At 43.3% G+C, this 27,636-nt stretch overlaps 1 protein-coding gene across 2 annotated transcripts; it reads left to right on the top strand.

Annotated features, from left to right (window-relative positions):
- The first annotated feature begins 2,527 nt into the window (after positions 1-2,527).
- Positions 2,528-27,575, top strand: prickle1a (prickle homolog 1a). Of its 2 annotated transcripts, XM_053427542.1 has the most exons (9): positions 2,528-2,872; positions 15,816-16,010; positions 20,643-20,846; positions 22,584-22,697; positions 23,557-23,694; positions 24,403-24,606; positions 24,833-25,019; positions 25,121-25,990; positions 26,118-27,575. In XM_053427542.1, the coding sequence occupies exons 3-9, from the start codon at positions 20,658-20,660 to the stop codon at positions 26,975-26,977; spliced, it is 2,562 nt and encodes an 853-aa protein (XP_053283517.1). In that variant the 5' UTR covers positions 2,528-2,872; positions 15,816-16,010; positions 20,643-20,657; the 3' UTR covers positions 26,978-27,575. The 2 variants fall into 2 exon arrangements, with proteins under 2 accessions (XP_053283517.1, XP_053283516.1); XM_053427541.1 differs by lacking the exon at positions 15,816-16,010.
- Positions 27,576-27,636: the final 61 nt, after the last annotated feature.

Below are 27,636 nucleotides of genomic sequence, written 5' to 3'. Positions count from 1 at the left end.
ACCACGCTAACACTCCTATATCCTCACCCAACCTTGCAACCAAGGTTATAACTAAATTCCGACTGGCGGCCTGAGGTGTTAAGCAGAGACACGATCTCTTCAAAAACTAATTAATGCAATTTCATGCCAAATATCAAGTAACTCTAGTGGTAAAACTTAAACACTTTGTGACTATAAATATCGATTCAGATGGAATGCACCGGAGCTGAGAGCCACAAGCTTAATGAAACTGGGTCTTCAAGTCAGTGGCGTGACTTTGAGAAATGCTCCGTTATTGTTTCTGCACAGCTGAGAATACATCGGCTCACACTGGGAATTTTCTTTCAATAATTAATAGAAGAGAGCTTCCAGGGAAGGACACAGTTCTGCAAGACGCAGACAGGGGAGTGCAGAGAGGGTCAAAGAGTTCTTCAATGTGCAGACAAGACGTGCAAAAGTGGAAGATGACATATTTTCTAATTAAAGCAGATTTGCTAATGAGCTCCTTTTAGAGGGCCAAATACTTGCAATCTTAATAAAGGGAGTTGGGGATTTATCAACACTATACACAAATACAAAGCAGCTGTTAAGGGAAAAAATAAACAATGGATTTTCGACTGATCATGCTCAGCAATTCACTGGGTTTACATTTGATACACGGCAATCAGAATCAAGTCCTATGTTATTAAAATCAAAAGGTAAAAACATCACATGCCACATTACCTGAGATATGCTGGAAAGTATGCCGAGCATCTTTATGGTCCAAAGCCATGCAAGTGATGCTGCTCTGAGTTTTTTTTTTTTTACAACACCACCATAAATATCCCATTAGATAAGCTGCAGATAAGCTCTGAAGAAAGACAAGATAAGTGATTGAGAAGAGCTTTAACATTCAGGTCCAGCCGGTCAAACATCTTGGTCTGAGGCTAAAAAGGCATCTCAAAATAATAATTACACAACCCGTTACCTCCGTCTTCCTCCGGTCAGCTGTATTTTTGGTCTATTCCATTGAATTTGGACTTGTTTTCATTCTTCATCAATCAGGAAAAGGCAGAACAGAATAAGGGCAAATATCCATAAATACATCTAAAATCGTAGCTCTGATGCTAAAATGAGAAACGTCACGAATCAGGATGAAAGAGAAAAATATTTTGAGATTGGTTTAATGTCTCTTTTTTGGTTTAAATGAGGTATCGCTCGTGTGATTAGATAATCATGGATTCTATTAATAATCAATATATTTCCAGCTTGGATAAAGACAATACAGCGTGTTGGGCTCCAGTGAAGCCTGATACCAAATAGTAGGGATAGCATCTGGTCCATATAAGATCTGGCACAGTGTTGATTTCAGTTGCCTAATGCCAAGGCTGAGTAAAGAACGACTGACAGGTTTGAGCTCGCTAAGCCTGTTCCTACTTAAAATGCATTCTCACAGTCACATGTATGTGATGGCCACCGGGTCGTAACCCAGGTCAGCTGAGGATGTAGCGTCTGTTCCAGTGAAAGGGCGAGCCGTAAAGGTCAAAGGTTACACATTTAGTCTGTGTATTTGTCACATTTATGTTTCATGTTTCTCCTGTCTGAGTGTTGCCCTTTTAGAGAGATGGCCTAATTACAAAGATGTAATAAGATCCTGATTTCAAAAGCTTCAAAATATCTTGATTTGGTTCAGTTGTCCAGGGGCACGGTGTCACTTTGGATGTCACGGAAAGACCTTATCTGGGTCGCGGCAGGTCAGGGAGCTCTTTAAAGGTCCACCAGTCAAAAAACGTATCTCAACCTTATTTAGTTTATCAGCGCATGAGTTCATGTGAAACCAAAACAGGGTTTAGCTCCTCGGACTGTGATAGAATTATGTCAGAAAATCAACAAAAACATTAGGCTGGATCTATCAACACAGATCAACCTTTTGTATGACAACTTTGAATAACAAACCTCGGTCGTTATTGTATTGTGTTCATGCACTGATTTATGGGTGGTGGCCGCTGTCTTCAAATCTTTGATGATCCCAGAACAGTTTGTCTCAATAGACAGTGAAGTAAAAGCCTCTTTTCAGTGTATGCATATAGGCTTACCTTTCATGACCTGCTATAGGGGTAGGGTTACACATGCAGTGTGTGGGAGGACATAAAGTAGGCCTTGTGAATATTTCACATTGGGGGCAAGAGGGAGACCACCAAAATAAAATAATAATAGTTTGGACTTGGTGTAAAAAATTATGAGAGGATGGAGATGCAAATATTTAAATTGAGAAACATAGGATCTTAAAATGCATTTTTTCATTTCAGAAAGCATAAAAGCAAAAGTCTACATGGAGGTAAAGATAGCCAATAAGTTAAGGCATCAAAAGAAGATTAACTCACTTAGTAGTTTCCAAGCGCTTAAATTACGCAAACACTTCTCCTTTAACTCACTCTTTAACTCACTCTCTTTAACTAACAGCAGCAGGAGTTCAAACTCACAGGAGCGTTTGTCCGCTCTCTGCTCCGCACTGGTCCTCTCTCCACGATTGGTGGGGGCCACTGGTTTAAGCCAATGGGCAGGGCGCACCGCTAATGTCATTTCACCATGACCGACGAGCGGAGCAGCACCACAGCGCACCGTGCGCCACTGGGATCACCGGGATGTGGTGACATATGAAGTCAGACCAGACTCTCTCTCTCGCTCTCTCTCTCTCTCTCTTTGCAAGTGTTCCTCTTCTATTCACAACAACATCTGAGCTTCAAAGCTTATCGCTGTGCACAGCTCTGGGTTCAGCTGCGCGGCACAGTGGTGCACCCTCCTACCGGGACTTTTTCATCCGATGCCAATGAGACGCAGCGTGAATCGCCCTTCTCACTCCAGGAATATTGGTTCTGGATACTGGTTTTACTGAGACTGAACGCTTTGGAGGGTGAGTGGATCAAGTCAGTGCATGTTTTCTGTCTTTGGACATTATTTTCACAATGTTCATTATCAATGGATTTGTTTGGCAAACTTTATTTTGAAGTTTTACGCGTTGAAATAGCTCTAATTGGTCCAGTTTGACCCACATTGGTTGCGTTAATAAGACAGAAACACATGTGTAAAGTGAGAATGCAGCTCATATAACCTCCTCACTAATAACTTGTGTTGATAAAGTACTGATGTCAGCTCAAGAAGTCAACAAACTGGATCTAATGAGTTCATCCTCAAACGTCGCTTTGCGCTTTTACGCAGCAGAGACACGTTTCACTGTCCCGTGCGCGTGTAGCCACAGTGACTGCATTTCTCCACTGATGAAAAAAACTTGGTGGGGCTGGTGGGAGAGTGTGGAGTCCCCGGGGCCTCCAGATGTATGGACTCAGCTGTCGCCTGTCACTTCGGTGACAACTGGTCTGCGCTCCGTGACCGTTGCCTGTGCGCCACCGCAGGGCTCTATAGCTGTCAGGAGAGCTGTTGAGTGGTCACACACCCCGGCCAAATATACAGTAAGAGGAGTCACTAGCACTTTCCTCATTTCTAGCCTTGGTGGATAATGTTAAACCCACTTGGGGAATAACAACGTAGGCATTTAATCTCAAATGTAGTCTGGGAAAGTTTTATTGAAGCAAGGGAATCCATCTGTCAACTTGCTATTCACAACATTGTTCGGTCAGTGCTGGCTCTCTTTATAGTTTGATCTACAGAATCTCCCAGGATGCTTTTAAAAAGGAGCCAAAGTGGTTTATTATGATGCACAGATATTGTATAAAAGCTCCTGCAAGTTGCTCAAATAAACTCCTCACTCGTTATCTCACAGTGAAACCTGCCATGAAGGGTTTTCGTTTTGGAAAACAAAGACGCACCCACAACATCTCCAGACTCATCTTTGATCAAAAGTGTCATAGAAGAGCAGACACTGCCATATTTAACCAAGAATGTCTGAATTTTATATTTTGCTTTCAGTAAATATCACCATGAGCCATTGAGTCCTGTTGGTGTCCTCTGAGGAGGGAGGGGGGGGGGGCTGACAGGATGACAGAACGACAGATCTACTTGGTTCAGACTGCATGAGTGAGACTGGCCTGAGATCTGTCACTATGGCCACAGCTGACACAAACACATTGCTCTTGTCAGCTATAGGTGCAGAGCAGGCCCAGGACATGTCTTCACACGTACACGTTAAATATCTAGATGTTGGTAGGGATTTGTGGACAATTCAAGAAGGGGATGGGACTTTTTTTTTAATTATAAATTGGATCGCTTTAACATTAAAGAGGGAGATAAGCTGCACGTTCTGCACCATTTCCACAATGCCACTTCAAAATGTAGCTTTTTTTGGTCCCTTAGATTCATGATTATATCACTTTCAACATTCACTCCAGACACTGTCCAGTGCAGAGAGAGAGAGAGAGAGAGAGAGAGAGAGAGAGAGAGAGAGAGAGAGAGAGAGAGAGAGAGCACAGAACCAAGGTGGTGGTGTCACCTAGTGGCTGGAATAGAGGTAGACGGCCTCACTGCCCAGCAACTGAACAGTAGTGTTGAGTTTATGACCTGGACAACTTTACATTGTCATCCAGAGTAACTGTGAGGTTTTAAAGAAGTGTTTCAGGTTTCCTGTTGTGAGGTTCAGCTGAGCATGAAGGCTGATTTCAACAATACTCCAGGCCCATGGTCAAATGACAGCGTGTATGTCTTAACCTGACATCCTGCACGTTCTGAAAACATTCTGTTTCCACAGGTTTTCTAATGAACGATGCACGTATATTCACACTAAATGTTGTTTCACGTATTGTATATCCACAAATCTGGCTCTCTTACTTCGCAGCTGCACTTATTTAATGTTTAGATGATCTTGCAGGCGAGACATGTGGGGGAGATTTGAGCTGAGCTGGTATTTTCAGTGATCCGCTGCAGGTGAGAATTCTCTCTGATGATTTAAGTTATTTATAGACGTAATGATTTAAGATTCTTTGGAGCAGCCTCCCGTGTCAAACGGCGATGGTTCACATCTCATTTTCGGAGCCTCTGGGGGAATTGTGCGTATTAATAGAATCAAACGACTTTGAAAAAAGAAAACGTTTTGTTCTAGATTGTGTGTGAAAGTGAAAGGGAAATAAAAACGACTGGTCTTATCGTCATTTTTCTTGGACGCAGCAACGGAAAAAGTCCAGATTCTCCTCGGCTGAGTGTGTTTGATTGCTCACTTAGTAAATGGGGATCATGTTAATGGTTTATTTTAGCACCAAAGTGCATTGTTATAAAACTGGAGGATTTAGGATCGGGCAGCAGATATACAGACAGGTCTGTGTTTTGGTTTGAGTGCCTCCATGATGCAGCTTTCAACTTGAGAAACTAGCTATAACATTAGCTCCCTTAGTGCCTGGCAAGACGGGTGGAGGTGGAGACAAATCGCAGACATGAAGTCGGCCTCAGACATAAACAGTGTGGCATGTTGTGGTGTGTGTGTGTGTGTGTGTGTGTGTGTGTCTTTTGTCTAAGACTACTTTGTGGGACACATTTCAGGTTAAAAAACAGTCATTGAGGACAGGTGGTTCCATTAGGGGTGGTTAAGGTTAAGGATCAGTGGTTAAGGTTAAGGTTAGGGTAAGTCTCCGGGAAATGAAGGCGAGTCCCCTAAAGATGACGCATGATAACGTGTGTGTGTTTGTCTGAGATGGACAGAGACAAAGTGTCCACCTCTGTGTGTCTATGGCTTCTCTGTACGTGTTGGGAGAGCGCCTGGATTTGTGGCAGACACCCAGCTGAGTGGGAATGAGCAGAATATAAGTCCCAGTGCCCGTCTGTATACGTTTTCCACTGTTGATTTAAAAACCCAGTACCAGTGAAATGTACACAGAGGCCTGTTTGTGCGAGGCTAGAATGAATCACCTTCGCGTCCGTGTAAATCGCCTGCAAGCCAAACACTCTGGCAGCCTTTTATCCCCCAGACGTGGTGCAGCTCACCGCAGCGGCCGGGCTAAAAGCAGAGCGGGACAGGGCCGTGTGTTGTGAGGAGCTGTCAGAGGAGGCCAGTCTTTCATGGCTCTGGACAGGGAGATGTGGCACGGAGTTGGGCCGCCATAGATAAGCTCTAGAGAGCAGAGCCCCGTCGACTCTAAACTGTTTGTGGTAGGTTGGCAGGAGGCTGGATGAAATATGGCTTGTTTGAACGCCGGTGGTCCCAGATATCTGCGGGCACTGGGCCTGGGCTGAGGGGACGGTGGCCTGGACGGTCATACTCGGGGCACTGTTACACTGCGGTCTGTGGATGTTGCTGTCTGTGGGAGAGATTATAACCTTTGTGCCTGCCGTGTGGTTAAAGTCCCTCGCCGGTGACTTTCAACGTGTCTGTGAGAGTCGGTGGGATGGGCCTGAAGCGGTGGCACACATTGGATCCACATGCTCAGCATTATTCTAAAGTGATTAAAGGTAGTTAGTGATTTTGCGCCTGCAGGCACAACTCGGTTTATTAGGGAGCTGCAGGATGATGTTAGAGGAAAAACGTTTTTTGGCTCACACGCTGGATTTTAGTGCCCCGGCAGATCTCTCGTAACCACACGGCTTAATTGCGGGACCGACCACGAGACCACCGCGATGATGAAAGCCGTACTCAACACACATGTTTCATTATCACCACCATGTATAGACACGATGCTCAGCTCTTGACTGGATAATAACCACGGCGCAGTGCTGCTGAGGTGCTTATTACAAATATGCCTGTCTTTGATAAAGGGGAATAACACGTGTTAGGACGCCAAATGTCAGCAGCTTTAGCGACGGAGCTGCCGGAGAGTTGTTCTGACCCTACCTGACACAAACATGGCTGTCTGCAGGAGGGCGTGTTTGTCTCTCCGTCCCTCCACATCTACAGGGATCCATCCAAACAATCACAGCATCACAGGGCTGGAAGCGAAAGAAAACACATTACTCTGAGATAGTCATTAAAAAGCCCAGCTCGTTTCCCCGGCACACAACAGGGGATTCAGTTAAAGCTTTCCGGACTCTTGGCTGGAAAAATGTAAAATACCACCCCCCCTCTCTCTCTCTCTCTCGCTTTCTCCCCTTCCTGTGGCTCTTGTTCCTCCTGCCCTGTTGGCATTGTCACAGGGGTGGAGTCAGTGAGCGTGGATGATATGGAAAAGGTCAATGGGGTTTAGAAAATGGGCTCTGCAGGGCAAAGGGATTTTTGGATGCTGAAAACAAAGGTATTTCCTGGGATTTTTTTCAGAGAGGTTACAGATGATGGGGTCAGTCACTGGATATCAGCCAGAATATTCCTCTCAGAACATTTACTCATTAAAACTTTGAGCCTGTCTTTTTTTTAACTACCTTCATTAGTCAGGCTTGGAAACACATTTCTGCAAAACAAGAGAACGAGTTTAGGCCAATTCCAAAATTGCTAAATACACAATTTAAGTCTAATAACTCACAAGTTAAATGCATTATAAGAAGAAACACAAACAAAAAGCAACGTTTCAATACATATCCACATATTTAGCATATTTAAAGATCATTCATCCATCAAAAGTAGTGAGTGCACTGTAAAACATTTGATTTTTATACAGTGGATTTTCAGTTCATAATGAAACTCTGGTCTTCCTCCCATTTCAGTTGGACTCTGGTTTTGCTCCAGAGGCTTTGCACATTGACATCATTATTATGTATTTGCTGCAGTTACAGTTATTATATTTTGAGCCAGTGCTTATTAACAACCAGTTGAGTTGGTTTCAAATCTATGACAACTGAAGTTCTGATAAGGGACATGTTTTTGTGATTCTTATCATTTGCTCAAATCCGAGTCTGGATCCAATCTAAATCCAAATACCTTCCTGGTGCTCAGCAGGATTTAACTTCCTTGTATGCAAAACAGAAACTGAAAACCCTGAAAGTTTCTTCATGCAAAATACAAACTGTCCATCTAAGATGCCTGACTCAAATGGAAATAGGTGCAAAGCAGTGAGCACTCAAGTTGTAAAAGGCAAGAAAAATAAATATATGTGATATTTCTTACTTACGTCTCATGACCGTTCACGACCACACTTTGTCAGCTCAAAATACAAAGTTTTGGCTTTAGTTTTTTATTGTTGGAATTAGAATGAATACAATCGAAACAACATTGACCCTTAACCAAGTTGACTGTTGGTGCCATGATTTATATTTAGCGTAGTGTTAGTAATTATTTATTTAAGCTGCGCGTATTCGTTTTGTTAATATAACTTCTGGGTAATGGGGCCAAGGGTGTGGTCTCCGACATTTTCTGTTGACGACAAGTCTTTGTTAAAAGATTGTATTCAAATAAATGTAGGAAAACGTGTCCAAACTCAGTTAAGAACCTATTCAGCCTCTTAGTACTTTTTCTTTTTCATTGACATCACTACCGTGGCTAACCACTTCTGTTGTATCATGTTATCATTGTTGTCTCTCTTTTGATAACATTGTATTCAAATGCTTTTTTACAATACATTTGTTTAAATTGGCTTATTGCATGGAAATGTATTATTATTATTATCATCTGAGAATAGTAAGCACAGTAAAGATAGATGTTGAAGCACAATACAAAGATTGGTCAATATTGACAAAGGCCAGCTGAGGACATGTCTTGCAGAGCAGCAGCCTGAGGCCAACAATGGTCCCACTGAGCCGGCACAGAAACAGTTCATTTGGCCACAACAACCTGACGGCAGCTCCTAGTGAGAGGCCAGTTGAAAGAGCTGGGCTTTTGTTTGCTATGCTCGCACTGTCTTCCTGTTAGGGGCTGGGCTCCCAAAGAAAACAAGAGCAGTGGCTCACCAGATGTGCACATCTGTGCATGCGTCCCGGCCGTAGGCAAACACACACATACTTGACCATTACAAGGGAGAACGTTTTATGATACTGAGAAGGCATAAAAAAAGCAGCTCCGATTTTATGGGGAGGATTATTATTTTTGAAAACACAAACATTGTTTGCCCCCACTCACATGTTCTCTTATGCTGGCTGGAAGTGGTTGGGTGTCATTAGTGACCTCAGTCCTAGCAGCTCCAAAAATAACACACTGGTGGAGACCCAAACAGACGCATTACACGTGATTTGTCTAAGAATAAGAGTTGCCCTCGAGGACTGGTATCCTTAATGAAGGAGGGTGATAAGCAGCCAGTTGTGTCTTTTTTTCCACTCTACTAATACATTGTGCCAATACACACACACACACACACACACACACACACACAGACAGACAGACAGACAGACAGACAGACAGACAGACAGACAGACAGACAGACAGACAGACAGACAGACAGACAGACAGACAGACAGACAGACAGACAGACAGACAGACAGACAGACAGACAGACAGACAGACAGACAGACAGACAGACAGACAGACAGACAGACAGACAGACAGAGACACACACACACACACACACACACACACAGACAGATCACAGAGACTGACGGCTCTTAGTCAGGCCTGTATATCTGTGAAACTGACCAAGGCCTCCTGAGGGCTCCAGACTAGAACTCCTTAGACCTAAATACAGACAAACTAATTTACACAGTTACATAAAGAGAACCAGTTGATCTTCATGTGGAATTTATGATTCCTTTCCTTTACTATTGACTGTTTGGGTACAGATGCACTGATCTGATCCAAAGATTTTCCACGATCAGTAGTCAACTCTAGTTTTAAGAGTCACAGCAGCCTATGGTCTTACATAAAAATAAAAGAAGTGAGGGAAAGAATTTCACATGGTGAGTTTTACACATTACAAATTTTGGAAAATACGGTAGACAAAGCAGAGGCTAATGCACATTGACTTGAATTGTTAATTATTAGTTTTTATGATAAGTAGTTACTATCATAATATAAACCAACAATCTTGTTAAAATGTTGAAAAATCCAAATTATACTATATACTAAAGTACTATATTCCACTTGTTTCCTATTACATGCTGTCATTCTAGTATCCCATCCAATTTACAACTTCCAAAGGAATAATGTCATAGCGATTCATCTACAGACACTATGTCTTAAGTATTAAACTTTATGTTGAAGCCAAAGAGGACATGGAGAGAAACTTAGGGTTTCAAACAGACGCATTGATAATTTGATGTAGCCTCGCCTCCCAAGATGTATGACCTTTATACATGCATAGCATCTATATGCTTTTCAGAAATTTGAACACGAGACAAACATCTAACATCCAGACACGTCTCCTCAGCTAGGACTAAACGTCCAGTGGTCTCATAATGAAAGTCAGTCTAGGACTCTTTTTTTTTCTTCTGTACATTTGAATGTGAGTCACATGAGGAGGTTAAAGGGTCAACAACATCAGAGCAACAGGGAGCCTTACAGGGCAGATGATTGGGCCTCTCCTCTGGTCTTTCTGATGTTTTTACCACCACCTTAATGACTTATATTGTGTCCAATTAAGCAGATCTGGAAAGAAGCATCCCCGCTCTGAGTTCCCTCTATGCTGTGGCATTGGAGCATGTGTTTAATTAGAACCCTCTAAAAAGACTGTAACAGAGTGTTTCTCCTGGAATGTTAATCATTAGTGGGATCCTGACTGAGCAGCTCTTAACTGTTTTAGAGTATTGTTGGATTCCATGGTTTGCCTTTTGAAGCCGTGCGGCTCAGGAAAATGCTTCCACGTGTGGGAATTACCAACTTTTTCTTCTTTTCTTTTTTAAAGACTGCATCCTGTCCTACGATGAATTGCTCGTAGCACTCTGGGCCCCGAGTATATTGGCTGTTTTGTTACGGTGGGCTCATTCGTGTGTCCGTTTGAGCCCGAGGCTGGAAACACAGGAAATACTTTTCTTGCCATATGAGGGATATACTGTTTAACTTTGGGGGAGAAAAGCCCAGATGTGTGTGAAGTGTGAGGTTTTAAACGCTTGTGCGAGTTTAGACTCTCTGAAAGTGTGAGGTCATAAGCTTAAAATTCAGTCTGAAAGATCACAAGTGTTGAACCTGGAAGTTCATGGGGTGCTGCTCCAACTGGAATGATCAAACCATTTCATCTTACATGAAAATGGATGGATGGAAGACATGACAGTGTCCTCATGGGGGAAGTCTTGTTGAAGAAATTAATAAGAATGATGGTGAAAACAGAGTCATGTGGAGTGAATTCATTGGCTTAAGGTGTTATCGGTGATCTTTTGTAATTTTACGTCTATATTCATCCCAGTTTGCCCATGGAGACCACACAGGACAGGCTGTGGCCTTTTGCCGATCCAGTGCTTTTGTCAGCACAAGTGTGTAGTGTAAGAGCAGCCCATTCATCCTTGGCCTGCTCTGTGCGTAGACAGCCACAGGCTTTTGTTGAGTTATAGTGTCCTCAAATAAAAGGGGCTTCCTCCCTTTAACAGCCCCGGGTGCTCTGTCGCTCCACTTCCCATTGTTCCCAATGAGGTCCGGCTTTTACAACTAGGTGAGAGGATGTCAAATTGAGGGTGAAATATGACCTGTCCCGATCGTACATCTCTGCAATGTTTAGAAAAGTGGTTAGCGAGCAGTGTACTTATGATCAAGGGAAGAAACCACCAGTGTGCTGACACCGGGCTTTGTTTGGCAGAGACATGTCGTGTCGTACAGGTTGCTTTATGGAAACCGGACATTCATGTTGTGTTACATCATGTGCAACACAACAGGGCTACAGTAAATTACCTGAAGCAGTAATAAATAGGTAGATAAGTAAGATGTTCCCTGATTGTTTCCATGTAACTATTATAACTGACATCATAGACCCAATCATTATTGTGCTGGTTTTATACGATACCATTACAAACTGTAATCTAATAATTAAATACAGACAGCTTGTTTATAGACCTAGGATTCAAGCTTTGTGACCTTTCTTCTTTGGTAAGTGGGAAAATTAGATTTTCGGGCAGAGTTGAAAAGTACAAATGGAACCAAATCTCATTACCAATTGGGGCCGATAAACCGCAATATCTTTTTGTTTTTCATTTTGATTTCCCCTATTCTGCGCTCTTGAGAGCCACATGATCTTAAGAAAGGTCAAGTGTCAAGTGAGTAGATATTTCGCTTTAATTTTTTACAAATGTCTCTTGTCAGAAACAAAGCTCAGATCTAAGCTCTAGCCTGGGCTGCCTCCAATGTGTCAGAGTGAAACAGTAAAGAGGGGTTATGTGAGGGTTATAGGGCTAACAAGCCCACAGTCTGACCTGAGTTTGTCAGCGCCAATCTAGCTAAGTCAATATCAATGCGCTGACTGCTCCACCAGTTGACCTTTTCCTCCCTCTTTCAAGGCGTAAAAAGGATTGTTGTTACAGTAGAGTGATAGGCTTTTATTGGCCTTTATAACTGAGGCTTTTGTTGGGCCTGTGTCCTGCTAATACCCGTTGGCAAGTCATTTAAACCCTGAGAATGCCTACTTTTTATAAGCAAGCTCACACACCAGTGAGAGCTATTCTCAACAATGGTCATCAATGAAGGTAAGTTGGAGACTGACCCTCCCTTTGCCCCCTTGGTACCCCAATTTATGATGTCGTTGGACCAAACTTTGACTAATTCAAACAGATTACATGAGACTTTAATTTAAGATAGAGTCCCTCTCCGCTCAATCTTTCACATCAGGTTCACGTCTTTACCGTGAGATATCGTCGGGTTCAGCTTTGACAAGATGCCTCATTTTATGGGTCCTCTTCTTCTAGGACATGTTTAGACCAGAGAAGAATGCAGCTTTATTGTTTTTAGTGGGTGTTGGTACTGACGACGACCATCCCTGTCCTGTTATTGTCAGGGCATGCTGGTCCTGGAGTACCTTGCTGCTTGCACAGAGTGGTGTTTTTACTTCTTTTACAGCAGTGAGAAGGTGTAGACCAGGTGTGAGGTGCTGGTCAGGTCATTGTGGCTATGACAGGGGAATGGGCCGTAAAGCCCCGGGGCCATAGATTTATGGGTCATCTGGTGCTCTCTAAGGTCAAGGGTCAGGGATGCATGACTTGTCCATCTTTATATTATTCAACTATCTATGGCGAACCTTGAACTGTGCGGCCTGCTGCTTCTAACTATGGAGTCGTGCAAACTCATACAGATTTTCAGAATGCTGTTATTCTTTACAACTAGAGAGACTAAATATAATCCACTGATGTCTTTAAATACTTGTCCAAACCTCATCGCCAGAGGCCATTGTTTAGCTATTTTAGTGTAAGAAGTTCTCACATTTGAACTTCAAAGAAGTTTAAAACGAAATGATGCTAAACTCTTTTAGGAAGGGCTTTGTCAAAAGGGAATAATGATTCTGATCATCTATACATTTTCCAACTATTTGAACAGTTCTGTTCCCTCATAGTGCTTTGGCCAACTACAGTCTGCAACCTTTGTCCAGGTTAGTTTACCATCTAAGCTTTGCATTTCATTAATGCCTCCCCCTTCCAGGGCAGGATGCTGTGTTTCCCTCCCCTCTAAGACTTGCTAATGGAGCGGGGTGCTGGGTCTTTTGGACCAGAACAAAGGCCTGAAGTTTGCTGTGAAAGGGTTACTCTCCTCCTGGCCTTGGCTGCTACAATGGCATTGTCCGCACACCCACCCACACGTATACAGTACATGTGCCCTGCAAAAAAAAAGCACATTAGCTCCCATTTTCTTCTTTTATATGTTTCCCTTTTGGACAAAACTTTAAGCTGCCTTTCATTTAAATGTAAATGACAGTGAGATGACAGTCCCCATACATCGCCCACAATGTGATATTTTAGCACATAAGGGTGTGAGTGTGAAGTGGGTGAGCATGCAGAGGATGGGGAAAGTGACCATCAAACACTGTCAGTCATGCAAGTGTGTTAACGTAGGTAAGAGTGGTCGTGGTTTGCTCTTCTTCTCTTTCTGACATTTCGATTACACAACATGTGCTTACTACAATGTCTAATGACCAGTTAGTGCAGCAGAACATCATCGTCTACATGCAAAGTTCCACATATCAGCTAATCAGTTATCTGATTAAGGGAGACTGTGGAATTTGCACCAGTGAGTATTGTGTGGATGCTGGCTAAATGGTGAAGTTGACAGTGCTTGTTGCCTCGTTCAATGTTATTCGAAGATACATTTGTCAAACGTTTAAGTTGCATCCACTACACAACCGTGGTAGTCTTCATGTAGCCCGTTATATCGGCCCCCATGGTGTAAACGCTACTTGCATGTGTTCAAGTTCACGGAATCACACCCTGACGTCATCGCCACAAAATTAAACAGCTGCTAAAATGTTTTTCAAAAGAGCAATTTTAGCTGTTTTATAGATTCCTTGCTTCCTAGTAAAATGTGCCACGGCTTTGTTTTACAGTCTTACAAGTATGTTAAACCTCCTCAACAAAACCTCACAGTGAAAAGGATAAAGCTGCATTTATCCAAGAATAGTCGTTTTCGCTGTAAAGCACGTCCTTATGGGAGAAAGTAACACTTTGACATTGCAACCAAACAACCACAAAAGGATGCAAAAGGTGCAACTGTTCAGGATTCGACTTAAACTGCTCACTTTTGTTTTCTGAGGCAACAGGAAGAGATCACGCTCTGACATTCCTGGAGAGGTGAAGGAGAGGTAGAGGTCAACTGTGTCCTTCGAAGGGAGTTTCAAAGGATGAGTCGTTACGTGCATTTGGGTTTCAAAGAACACGTCTGTAATTTAAGCTCCTGTCTTTTTAGTACATGATAAAGGCAAAGAGAAAGCCTGGATATAAGCTGCTGTTAGGTTGGTTTTAAAGCTTGCTTCAAAAAAGTTTGAAGATTCTCGTTATTTAGGTTTGTGAAGATAAATACAAATGAGCTGAAGTCGGGCTGTAACTTAAAATTCCTAGTATACGTATCCAGCAACTTGTTGAGATAATCACATTCTAAGTTCAAAACATAGAGATATTCACTTAACTATGATAAAAAACAAAGAAAAGCAGCAGATCATCAGATCTAAGAGGGAACTAGTGGGTTAATGCTTTAAAAATGACCAACATTATCAAAAGAGTTGCTGAAGCCTAGTTGTGACCTGATTATCATGTGTTTTTTTGTTGCGTTTCTATTTAGCTATGTTCTTGAAACATTACATTTACAATTTTACTTTACATATGCCTATAATAAAGTTACAAGTTCATAATTTGTACAATGTAACAAAATTGAGCTTTACAATGTTACACCCTCACTCAGATCATGTTTGGCTGATAAAAACAGATTTGTGGTAGCATAAGATTTCGGTGATTTATATGTCAAAGGCCTGTCAGCTTGTCTCGTTAAGACTTGCTGACATCATATTCAGTAAGAGCGGAGGGTTATGTGAGGCCGAGCCAGAATGTTGTAGACGTGCGAAGGGATAAATAAAGCATCTTTTGTTCACTCAAGCCAGCAGCCACTATGTAATCATAAAGCCATAGTTTACAAACAGCTCTCTGTAACTTGGGGACATTTTGGGGTGCAAAAAAAAGAGGGACAACCACCAGATAAACCAAATCCTGAGTTTAACAGCCACCACCTTCCCCACATCTCTGAGCTGTCGATGGGGAAAGAGAAAGAAGAATGTCATGTGAAAGCTGTTGTGGATACGAGGCGGTCGGTGTGGTAAAACGAGCTCTGCCATCACTGATGTGCTACTTAAAAGTGCAGTCCCTGTGAACTGGGGCTCTACCGGTGGTTCTCATTTAGGAGCATATGGTCGAATTATGAGGGGAGGGTCAGCGGAGGAGAGACGCCTCACTCCTCCATACCCTGTGGTGACTGGCTGCTCGGAGGTTAAGGGGGCGGGCTGAGGTTAAGAGGGCTGGGTTGGGGGAAGCAGGAGGAGGAATGGTTGGTGAGAGAGGCAAGGGAGGGATGACCATCTGGTTGAGCTCCTCCATGTACACGCACGCACACACCCCTCTTAACACTGTCTCCCACGCACTCAGACAGACATCTCCCTGACTTTTTACAGCCTCAGCTTTGATATGGGCTGTTACTGTGCTGACAGCTCGGGTAGAGGAGGCTGACTGCTTCTGTCCTGGAATCAGAGCTCTGAGGATCTTGCACAGACATGGAGCCCGGAGGCCGGTGAGGAATCTAGGACTGGATATAGTGGTGATCAGAATCCTTTTTTCTGCCCACCTCAGGAGACTTGGCCTACACTGAGGTAAGACCTGCAGGGAAATGACTGAGAAAGACATAATTAGGTTTCTCAAAGGAACAGGCTTTGGTTGTAGTGAAGCGGGAAAATAATGTGTTGTTTAAAGAAGTCGGGATGTTAAAGTTTTGCACCATAAACCATCCTGAAATGTCTCTGATGCCGATATACATTTACATGGAATCTTTTGGATTGCTTAGTTTAATTGGTGGATGATTTAATTATTAATCACAGTATTGCATGATTTACAAGAAATACAGCATATTAAAGTTAGAAAGGAAACAGAGCAACTTCTCATTTATAAGTCATGGTCTTTTTTTCGAAGTAGTTTTCTTCCAATTAAGGTGAACAAGGTGTGAGTAATGTCCTACCCTGCAAAGTGAATCCACAAGGATTTAGGGTTAGATGTGTTCAATGTCTTCTACGTGACAGTAGCACGTGTATGTAGAGTCAGAGTTCAGTCTGGCCGGTGCATGCAGGTGGTCTCCCTGGTGCAGATCCCTGTGGGGATGTCACTCCCATCCATTTGGGCTTGAAAAAACACTCTCCACACCGCGAAAGAGGCCTCTGGAAGTTGACCAAACTCATGTAGCACCAGAACACTGCCTAAACCGAGCAATACTCTCTGGTCTGACTTTCAAACAGATGGATTCAAACATCTCCTCCCTCAGTGTTGTTTTTTTTAGTTCCTGGTTTAATGATGCTCAGTCGGTTTATATGATCTTTCATCACATGTTTAACCCCAAACAAGTTTAGGTGTGCATGAGGCTGTTGGCTTACACAACAATCTAATTGTTTAACAAATCTGATCCGGCCATCAGCTTTTGTTTCATACAGTTAAAAAATTAAGTGCCAACAGTTGACAGGGAGCGGTTGACACTTGTCACATCAAGATATTTATAGGTGCCGGGAGGGAAATAATATGATGTATTTTCTCTGCAGTTAAGACATATCATGTCTAACACAAAAAGTGTCTGTAACTTTTTTGAGTTCAAGCTGAAGTAAGCAAGGAATCCTTGTTTTTCTCTTTAACTAGAGCCATTTCCTGCATTGCAGAGCTAGCAGGAGCCAAGTTAAACATGTTGGGCCGGTCCAAACTGACAGAGAATACTGTGTTGAGTTGTGTGCATGTCCATCATCCACCTCCTAGAGGAATATAGACAGTAATTCAGACCAGAGTCTGCTTATTTTTCCTGTGCACTCTCTCAGGGGTTGTTAAGTCGTGGCTCCACTCTGGATTTTAGGGACTTGGGACTTGAGTGGAAGTGTTGAATACTCTTTGAAATATCACTGGTGGCTGTATTTTCTTTTAGTCCGTCTCTGTATGAGGTCCTCTGAGAGGTTTATATTCCTTAAATTGATAAATAAGATTATCCTATAGTTCACAGAGGATCTTGTATTTACAGGGTGTTCCTTAATGAATCACGTTTTTTCGCCCACTCATTCTGAGTCTGTTACAGGGAGACTGAGGCAATAGAAGCTTTCAGGGTAACAAAACTAAGTCATTGTGCACTTTTTTTTTGACGACACAGATCTCTTCATTCATTCTACATACTAGTGGGAGGCTTTCAAATCTTCATACAGTGAAAACCTTTCAAGGCGAGGATGTGTTTGAGCTTCCCTCTTTCACCTGCCTTGACTTACATTTCCCTTTTGTCGAACAAGACAAATTAACATTTTCATACATGTCACTCACCCCATTTTAGCCTCAACCTGATAACACCCCCACTAGACTCTGGCCCTCTGTGGGCAGATCGGTCAGATATGCAGGCCTAGAGCTCCCAGATCCATGTTAACAAGCCCCTTTACAAAAGAGTGAGAGGCTGTTAAACATTCAGGACTGCAGGGGTCTGGCTAGTGGGAGGAGGGCAGGGCAGGGGGAGTGGAACAGGGAGAGGGGAGAGTTTAAAGAACAAATCTCACAAACCGTCCGTTGTATGAAGAAAACTTTTAAAAGCCAACACAAGTGATGAGTCAGTGAGTTGGCAAGTCAGTGTAAGCATGGTTAAGGTTATTTGGCTCAGTGTTTCTGCCATTCAAAAAGTTAAGGGAGCGTTCTGGGCAAAGTCAGAGGAAATGAGCTGCATGACATCCAAAAGAAAAAATTAGCATGCGAGCAGATGTGGTTGTATGAGAAGGGTCTTGGCCTAACACCAAGCTGTGTACATCCTGTATTCCTCTTCGCGAGCTTGGCTGAAGTTCAAGCCCAACATTCCTATGAGTCAGGTTTGGCTGTGTGAGACATCCTCACAGAGTCTTGGCCAGCACGTGAAAGCAAACATCTTTTTGAAAAATGTAGCGCGTGAGTGAGTCTATGCCTGATAAAACGTGAGGCTGGGACATTGGTGTCTGTTGGCTCTTGACCGAACCTGCCTATAGTTAGCCATCTCCCACGTGAAACCCTAGCTTCTCTCAAACAAGGCCACATTTTTGCAGGTTATTTTGGTCTCATTTGAAAGTCAATGTAGCACAAGAGAGTGTCTTATTTGTCTCCGTGCTCTCTCATCTGAAGACAGGTTATCTGGGTTTGAGGGCTTTAACTGTCATGGAAATGGAGATAATACACCACATCTTCGGGAGAGAAAAAAGGAGATGAACAGGATCTTGATGGAACAAGTATTCAGCGGATTCCTCCACAATGGCACCATTGTTCAGGATGGCAGAGGCGTTTTAATGGGACTTGTCATAAGCCAATCCACCTGACTTGACACTTTGTGATACAATGGAGTAACAAAAAGACCAAGAATCCATCAAATAGCCACCACTGATTGTCTCTGAAGGGTCAGACTAGATGGGGGTATGCCAGTAGTTGGCAGTGATGAGGCCATAGGTGGATGACTTGAAGAAGATGAGTTGAAATGAATAGCCAGTAGATGCCTGGCGTGAAGGGGTAAGGAGGAGAGTCTGGCTTTCTGTTATCTCAGAGGGTCGTCACTAAATAATCTGACAAGGTGTTTATGATAATATGAGTGTTTTGACAAGCATTGCCTATGGTGGCTTCTCTGCACACCTGTGTCCATGTTGGTTTCAGCAAAATGTGTCTATTCACTCTTCATGTATGAATAGGAACTCTACATGCGCAAGGGCAACCAGGCCTATATATCACTCCAGGGGAGAGCGCAGATTTCCAAGCCCCTTTACCGTTACCCTTGTGTTCAAAGGCTGCATTCGAGTGTGTCTAGTTTTCTCAGCTGTCTCTCAGCGGCCCTTGTTGCCCTTGCCAGCCATAGGGGGTAGAGGCTTTGGGGGAGGTGGTGTAAGGGCCAGGCTGCTGGACACTGGCTGGGCTCCCATTTGATCTCAGTTAGAGCCCCTGGCCTGTGAGGTATGACCACAACTGGACACACATTCATCATCTCCATGTCTGATTGGTACTACTGCAGCAGGAAGGGAAGTTATAGGATTTAAAGAGTGATGTGGTCAATGGCAAATGCTTTTTCCAACTAGAAGGTTTTGGTTCCAAAACTAAGGGAATTCCTTTTGTTACACTGAAAATTCATTACTTTCTCTTTTATCACTATTTAACCAGCTGTACACTGGTTTATATTTTATTGTATCTGTATTGCTGCTTGAGTACCATCCCTTCTGCAAATGTGTGGATAAGTAGAAAATGTATTTGTGACAATTGCCACCACACACGTAGTGTCCAAGTCTTTGATCTCATTGATCTATTTGTTTCTTTCTGTTGCCTTGTCAGTGTCCAGCCGAGTATCAGTCAACCCCGTCCCTCAAGTTCTTCACCTGTCTGGCATTGCTCTGTCCATCTTAGAGATGAAAGAATGAGCAGACACTCAATGTGGCAGGTTGGAAAACAAATAGTCCAAAGAAAAAGGGGAGATGAAGGGAGGGACCAAGCTTGAGGACATTCTCCATATGTTAGTCCTGTCTTAAGGCCAGGCTTGTGTTTATACAGACCTATGGCTAAACTGATCAAACCAGCATCGGTTCCCATGTGGTCGACCCTCTCAAAGTATGACGCAGCCCCTCAGCAGGCTGAAGGATGACCAAAGCTCTGTAGATAAGGTGAAAGAACCAGTCTCTAGTGTTGCGCTTACTTTTGTGTTGGTGGCAAACTAAATTACAGTGTTAGAAAAGAACAAGTCTGCTCAACATTCCCCAGCCATACATATAAGAAACTCTGAATTCACTGTGTGTATTTATGAATAGCTAACTGCTTGTTACTGTCACAATAATGAGATCAGACGTCACCTCGTGAAGCTTTGGGAATTTCCTAATGGCCTCTATATCCCCAAAAGCCACATGAGGGGGGCACATGTTTAACTTCCACCACAATAGCAGTGAAAGGGTATAGTTATTTTTACGAGTGTAAACACATAACTAGAAGTGAACTGAGAAAAACTTACTCATTTACCGTAATGGCCTTTGGAAGGGGGTTGTGGGCCTCATGAAAGGGACAGTGATGCAGCTGGTGGTTAACATTCAGTGGAATGACACAGACATGAGAGAAGCAGATTAGATGGAGTGAGGATAGCATTATGTGGGTACTGGCTGATTTTATGGCTGATTAACCAAATTTTTATTTTCTTGTCACTCAATTCCTCCCTCCGCTTATTGTCCCTGCCCCAATTATTTTTTTCTTTGTTTCCCTCATCCTAAATTTTTTTTACTTTGTCTGTCTAGTAAAAAGCGAGCCTGATGAGCCTGGCGAGTGCAGCATTGTCAGCGTCTGGCTTCCCGGGTGGGGCACGCCAGCGGGACCTGATGATGGAGCAGAAAGTCAGCAAGCTGACCCTTGGCTTCCAACGCAGCTCCACGTCCGATGATGACTCAGGCTGTGCGCTGGAGGAGTACGCCTGGGTACCACCTGGCCTTAGGCCCGAACAGGTGAGCAAAACATAGCTTACGGTCTATTATTTTTGTTATTGTCAATGGAATTCATAAAAGTGTTATGAGCTGAGATTAAACAAGCATTCATTTAGTTATGGCCCTCTAGTAATAAAAATAAGACTTGAAGCACAATATTGTTCATTTTAACTATTGTATCTATTTCATTGGTTCATAAATCCTTAATTCCCCTAATCACGAAAATGAATCCAGGTGTATCCTCTGGACAGAGAATAAAAACAGCTCTGACCTGATTCTAACTCCCTTCTAGCCCTTTTGCCTGGCCCAGATAAATGCTGTTCAGTTCATAACTGAGTAACTTACCAGCTTAAGTCTCTGGATAATTGAGCCTATGGGACAGACAGCATATTTCATAAATCTTTTGCTTGGTCCCTTTGTTTGACGCAGACTTGACAGGCTTTACCAGGCAGTCACTTAAGGGCAGGATGTGTGTACTTTTATTTACAAAAATGCGACATGGCAAAGTCTGCTTGTGATTATCAAGTCCTCTGTTAGGAGGATGACTTGGTGGGTTGAGCTTAATGCTTATGGCGGGATCAGGAATCAAGGGGCAGTCTTTTAACAAGCCTTCCTCTCCACACAGGCAGGACTGTTAGTTGTGTCCGCAGGGCAGCCAGTGTGATGTGGCACTTTCCCAATCCCTCCTCACTCCTCATTTCTCTCTTGCCACGATTCTGTCCATCCACCTTCCCTTGTTAAACAACATGTATGGAAGCAATGTTGGGGTGGTGGGCAAGAAGAGACGGGTTCGTAGCAGCAGCAAACTTTAAAGCCCAAACACCCAAGGCCTTTTGTTTGGAAAATGCGTGGGTCAACTGTAATGCCTTTACTGCAGCTATTGCCCTGTATAGGTCACGTATTATTGGTCATCATTACAGTGAAGAAACACATAGGGCCTGGGCAATAGCTGACTGTTCCCCAGCCCCTAAGGAGCTGGATGAGGGCTAATAGCAGCATGAAAATGTGCATAATTTACGGTGGGGGGCAAACGTTGGGTTGATTGTCAGGGTAAATTGCTGTTAAACCCCCCCCCCCCCCCCCCAGACAGCCAAAGCTGCAGGAAGCCCCACTAACACACAAGACAAGCACATCCCACCTCTTTATCTGGCTGGCTGTTATAGCCCCTCCCTCATAAAGTTTAGTTTCCAGTGGCTAGCCCCAAGGGTCAAAGTGCCACAACAACAGGCTGCTTTGTCCTGTCCTGAGACGAACATATGACTGGAAAAATACAGCCTTTAAACCAATTTGACCTGTTGACCTGTTTGGACTTGTTTTAGTACAGAATTAAATGATTTATTCAGTGCCATAATCAAAGAGCACTACTGCTTTATGTTGTCTTTTAGAAATATGCTGATTCCACAAACTAAGTCGCCCATATATCTAATACAGAGCTGTCCCAGAATGTGTCTCTTCACAAATTAATGTGCTGGTTCTTTGGTTTTTAAAAAAGATTGTGTCCTCAGAGATATGGGCTGTTATATCCAAGACAATATATTGCTGGGATTCGATAGATGAAAGTTTGGGTTTTAAATTCTTGAAAAAAGAAAAGAAATGAAAGAGCAATATATCCAGATTGATTACCCAGCTTAGTTTTTTTTGCATATGACTTTTGCCTTACTCTCACTGTGTTTTACTACCAAAGTCTCAATGCTTTTACTTGGTGTCATATGGTGTGTTTGAGTGCTTAATAACCTTACTTCATGCTTTATTCTTCAGGTCCAGTTATATTTCTCCTGTCTGCCTGAGGATAAGATCCCCTATGTCAACAGTCCAGGAGAGAAGTTCAGAATCAAGCAGCTCCTCTATCAACTGCCACCACATGATAATGAGGTGAGAATATTTTGTGTGCATGGTTGTCAATGCATTGCGGGATCAGAGTTTTACTCTTATTTCTGTCAAGCTGTAAGAGAGATTGACGCTAGCTGGATCTGTTGCTGCCTGCTAAACCCACAGCATTAAAAAAAACTTGATGTCCATGCCATCCCACTAATGTGAGCCCTTGGCATTCTTGTTGACATCACATTGGGGGATTTTTGTTCCACGATCGTGTAGACATGTAGTGTGGGCACAATGTGACTTTTTACTTTATGATTTTATGATGTTTGCTGGGAGCCCCCACCAGTGGGATTCCTGTCATAGCAGGGTTTTTTATGAGAACTGCTCAGCAGGCAACAAGGATGCTGGCTGAAAGAGGTTTTATGTGATGCCACCACCACAGTGGCACCACAGTTCAACTTGGCTGTCTTTCCTCCTTTGTTGCCCGTCCTCTTGGCTTCATTCTAAACACAGGCCTTGTTTGTGTAAACGTCTGCTTTCCCTCTTGTTAAGGCTTTGGAAACATCAAGAAGGCCTGTTGTAAAAATGAAGTTCTCAATCAGGGACTGTGGGTGGAGATATGTTGGGGGGTGTAGAAAGGGCAAGCTGGGGTCAAGAGTTGGCTTTGTTCAGCATGCTTTGGTATGCTCTCTGCCCACTTATACTTACCAATCACCTTTATTAGAGGCCAACAGTCTTGCAGTTTGATCTTCCAAGGGGCATAATTTGAAAAGGTCACTAAAATTATTCATAAACCGGACAGCAAGTCGTTTTTCAGTACGAGACCCTGAAAGGAAGGAATCACCTTTATTCCTGATGATTAACTGTTACACTGGCCGTCTTTTTAACCATAACTTATCACTTTCATTTTCAGGTACGTTACTGCCATTCCCTCAGCGAGGAGGAGAAGAAGGAGCTACATATGTTCAGTGTCCAGAGGAAACGGGAAGCTCTGGGGAGGGGTACATTAAAGCTGCTGCCACGGAATCTTCTGAACACCATTTGTGAGCATGTAAGTTCCCCTTTTTACATGTATTATTTAAAACTGTATATATGGAGAGGACTGAAACAATGCCAGTGGTATGATGTTGGACTGAAGAAAAGGAACAATGAGATATTCTTCTATAATCAAAACCATTCTCCAACTCTTTTTTAAAGATTTGCTGCCTGTTCACTGGGCATCTTCTCCATGGGTATTGAACTCATCTTTATCCAGTTTTAACTAAACCCAGAGGGGAAAGACGACATAAAGATCTCAGTGTCAGCCATGCTATTTAAGAGATCCCTAAACACAAGCTGGGGATTTGTATCCCTGCGGAGTAAGAAGTGTCATCTACTGTGCAGCCTAAGGTGGCTCAGAAAATGTTTCATTCAGAATTTACAATATTCATTGAGCAGCCTAAGGATGTGCATAAACCTTGTCAAAACCTAGTTCCGTTGATATAGATCTTTACAACACACTTATGCTTTCTTACTCAACTTATTGGAAATTGTTCTTCATGTGATACACTGGTAAGGAGGATAGATCAGTGGGAATGAATATTGGTCACTCAAGGACTAAAGTTAGGACCATGCACAGGCAGCTGGGCAACACATACCCCTCATCAACTGTACAAATGAGCTTGGAAGCCATTTGATCTGGTTTCTGTAGATTTTGTGCAAATTCAGAGTGATTTTAAAGTGTTATAATCAATCGTGTCATCATGTCTGGATTTTTCAGTGCGGGGAAAACATCAATGGTGGAGAAATGGCCGTGTTCGCTTCGAGGGCGGGGCCTGGGCTGTGCTGGCACCCTGCATGCTTTGCCTGCTCCACATGTAGAGAACTGTTGGTGGATTTGATCTACTTCTACCATGATGGAAACATCCACTGTGGAAGGCACCATGCTGAGCTCCTAAAACCACGCTGCACAGCCTGCGATGAGGTAAACCCACAAGACTGATATACTAAGTAAAAACAAGATACTTGGGGAAAAACGTCCAGTCTGAAGTTTATGGTTTTTCACATTTCCTTTGGGATAGCACTTACATTTATTTTACTTCCTCACTGACTTGATTAAATTCCACAACAATGTAACGTGTAGACCGATGACAACCAGAAAGGCAAAAGATGGCAATTCTGTCTCTTACAGTGAACATTTTTGTCAACAGATTATTTTTGCTGATGAGTGCACAGAGGCAGAGGGACGACACTGGCACATGAAGCACTTCTCCTGTTTTGAATGTGAGACGATTCTGGGGGGGCAGCGCTACATCATGAAGGATGGAAGACCGTACTGCTGTGGCTGCTTTGAGTCTCTCTATGCAGAGTACTGTGAGGCTTGTGGAGAGCACATTGGTAAGACAGTTCTTTCTTATTCTTGTGTTAAAGTAATACACCTATCATGATAGCCTAGCGATTTGTTTTGCTAACCATCTCAACATTTCCCCCGTTTTCAGGCGTTGATCATGCCCAAATGACCTATGATGGCCTTCACTGGCATGCCACTGAGAGCTGCTTTAGCTGTGCCCAGTGTAAGAGCTCTCTCCTGGGCTGCCCCTTTCTGCCACACCAGGGTCGTATTTACTGCTCAAAGACCTGCAGTCTTGGGGAAGATGTACATGCCTCTGATTCCTCCGACTCTGCCTTCCAGTCAGCACGCTCACGTGAATCCAGGCGCAGTGTGCGCATGGGCAAAAGCAGTCGCTCAGCTGATCAATGCAGACAGTCACTCCTCTTCTCACCTTCTGCCAACTATAAGTTCCCTGGCTTCAGTGGAAATGCTGATGACACCCTGACCAACAAGCTGGCCCACATGAACTTATCTGATGAGCATTTTTGGAGAGGACGTGGTGAGGAGACTGAGGCCCCTGAGAACCAAGAGGAGGAGTGGGCTGAGCATGAAGACTACATGACTCAGCTGCTATTAAAGTTTGGAGAGCACGGGGTCTTTCAGCAAGCCAATGATTCCAGACCGACAGATTTCTGGATGGCTGAAAAGGATGCAAAGGCAAAGCAGGAATTGTCTACAGCTTGTGGCGGCAGTGGAGGAGGAAGGGGCAGCCTGGCTAGTAAGAAGTACCAGGCTGACATGTACTGGGCCCAGTCACAGGATGGGCTAGGGGACTCAGCCTATGGTAGTCACCCGGGCCCGGCAAGCAGTCGAAAAATCCAGGAGTTGGAGCTGGATCATGGGGCTGGAGGAGGCTTCCAGGGAGAGGAGTCAAGATGGTACAATGACTCTCTGGAGTGTATCACAGATGAGTTCAAGAAAACAGATCAAAGTGTCAGAGACTCCATGGACTCACTGGCTCTCTCAAATATAACAGGTGAGTAGACATGACATGATCAGGTATTAGAAATATAGATTTTACCTGTTAGCAATGATTAGTTGTTGAAACAGATTCCTGAGTACATGAGCAAACATTTTATATATTTTTTATCTCTCCTCTTTAGGTGCATCAGTTGATGGTGATAGTAGAGATAGACCTTTGGTATATTCCTTGCAAGGCTTCCAGGAACTGGAAACAGAAGACTGTGACAAAACCAGTAATATGGGCACCCTCAACTCTTCTATGTTACACAGAAGTGCAAATTCCCTGAAGAGCCTTGTATTTGAGCACGAGGAGGTGGAGGAAATTGTTCCAGAGGAGGAGGTGCCTGCTCGGCCAGTGGACAGTCCCAAACCTCATGTCCCTGCAATCAGAAGGTCTCGTTCACAGTCTAGGCCTCAACAGGTCAAATTCTCTGATGATGTGGTTGACAATGGTCACTATTTTGATCTCCCAGTGCGTCAACCCCCCATGAGTGAACGGACTCGAAGGAGAGTGTACCACTTCGAGGAACAGGGCCAGGGACTTCAATCTGGTCGACACCATCACCACCACAGGAGACGCCACAGTCGCAAGTCGCGCTCTGACAATGCTCTTAACCTTCTGCCTAAGGAGAGGGCCCAGATGAGCTACAACGTGGAACACAGAGGGAACGGCCTTGGACCCAAGGGTCACCAAGCTATTCATGGCCAACCAAGTCCTTCTGCTTTGTCAGACTGTGGGCTACAAGGCCCAGCCATGGGGAGGTTCTCAGGGCTTTATGGGGATGATGACTGGTGCTCCACATGCTCATCTTCTTCCTCTGATTCTGAGGAGGAGGGCTTTTTCCTGGGTCAACCCATTCCTCAGCCTAGGCCCCATAGACACTACTACACTGAAGACTTGCCCAGCCCTGTGGTAGGCATGTCTTCCTCTCATTATGGCCAATGGACTAAGTCCAAAAAGAAAAAAGGACACAAGGGGAAAAACTGTATACTTTCATAGGCTTTCACTCATCTATCCTCAGCTTTGGATAATGCTCTGACATACACCTGTCACTGCTTGCTAATAAATGCTTCGGAGTCAATTTACCAAGGTGTTTGTGTAAGACAACAGCCCTCATACCAATTTTTCATAGGTCTTCGCTTCTGTAGCATTACAACCTGCAAGTAAGAAAATATTTGAGAGTAATGTATATTTATAAGCACCATCTGAACTGTAACAGTGCGGATATGAATGTATATATTGTAGAAAAAACCCCTCAAATGGCAATTTTTTATACCCTTACGTTAATGGCATGCTCTGTACCAAAATGCCTTAAACATTTAATTATTGGTAAATGGTACAGAGACCTTTTCCATGAGGGTATCAGAAATGTAATGATGAATTGACTCTGACCCAAGCTCTTCAAATGTGTTTTCTTTCAGGCTTGTGCACCGCAAACATATTAAAAGAAACACTGAGTGTATTAAAAGGCCTGGCTGAGTGGTGTATTTATGGTTCACTATATCATAGGCAAATCATTGTAATCTGTATAAATGTACAAACCGGAATATAAGGCTAAGATAGATGATAATTGTAATAAAAATATCTATATATCTTGGTTGGTGTTGTTTTGTTCATGTGCAAAAGTATTCGATAGACATAAGAAACAAGGAGTGTAA

This window comes from Pleuronectes platessa, chromosome 7 (genome assembly GCF_947347685.1).
Source record: "Pleuronectes platessa chromosome 7, fPlePla1.1, whole genome shotgun sequence".
Classification (NCBI taxonomy): domain Eukaryota; kingdom Metazoa; phylum Chordata; class Actinopteri; order Pleuronectiformes; family Pleuronectidae; genus Pleuronectes; species Pleuronectes platessa.
The sequence above is the reverse complement of the archived record's forward strand: the minus strand, read 5'-3'. Positions and strand labels throughout refer to the sequence as shown.

Coding starts and splice junctions, on each gene's coding strand:
- prickle1a (XM_053427541.1), top strand. CDS start 20,658: ATGAGCCTGGCGAGTGCAGCATTGTCAGCGTCTGGCTTCCCGGGTGGG. Junction 22,698..23,556: donor TGCCACCACATGATAATGAG/GTGAGAATATTT, acceptor TTTCATTTTCAG/GTACGTTACTGCCATTCCCT. Junction 25,020..25,120: donor GGCTTGTGGAGAGCACATTG/GTAAGACAGTTC, acceptor CCCCGTTTTCAG/GCGTTGATCATGCCCAAATG.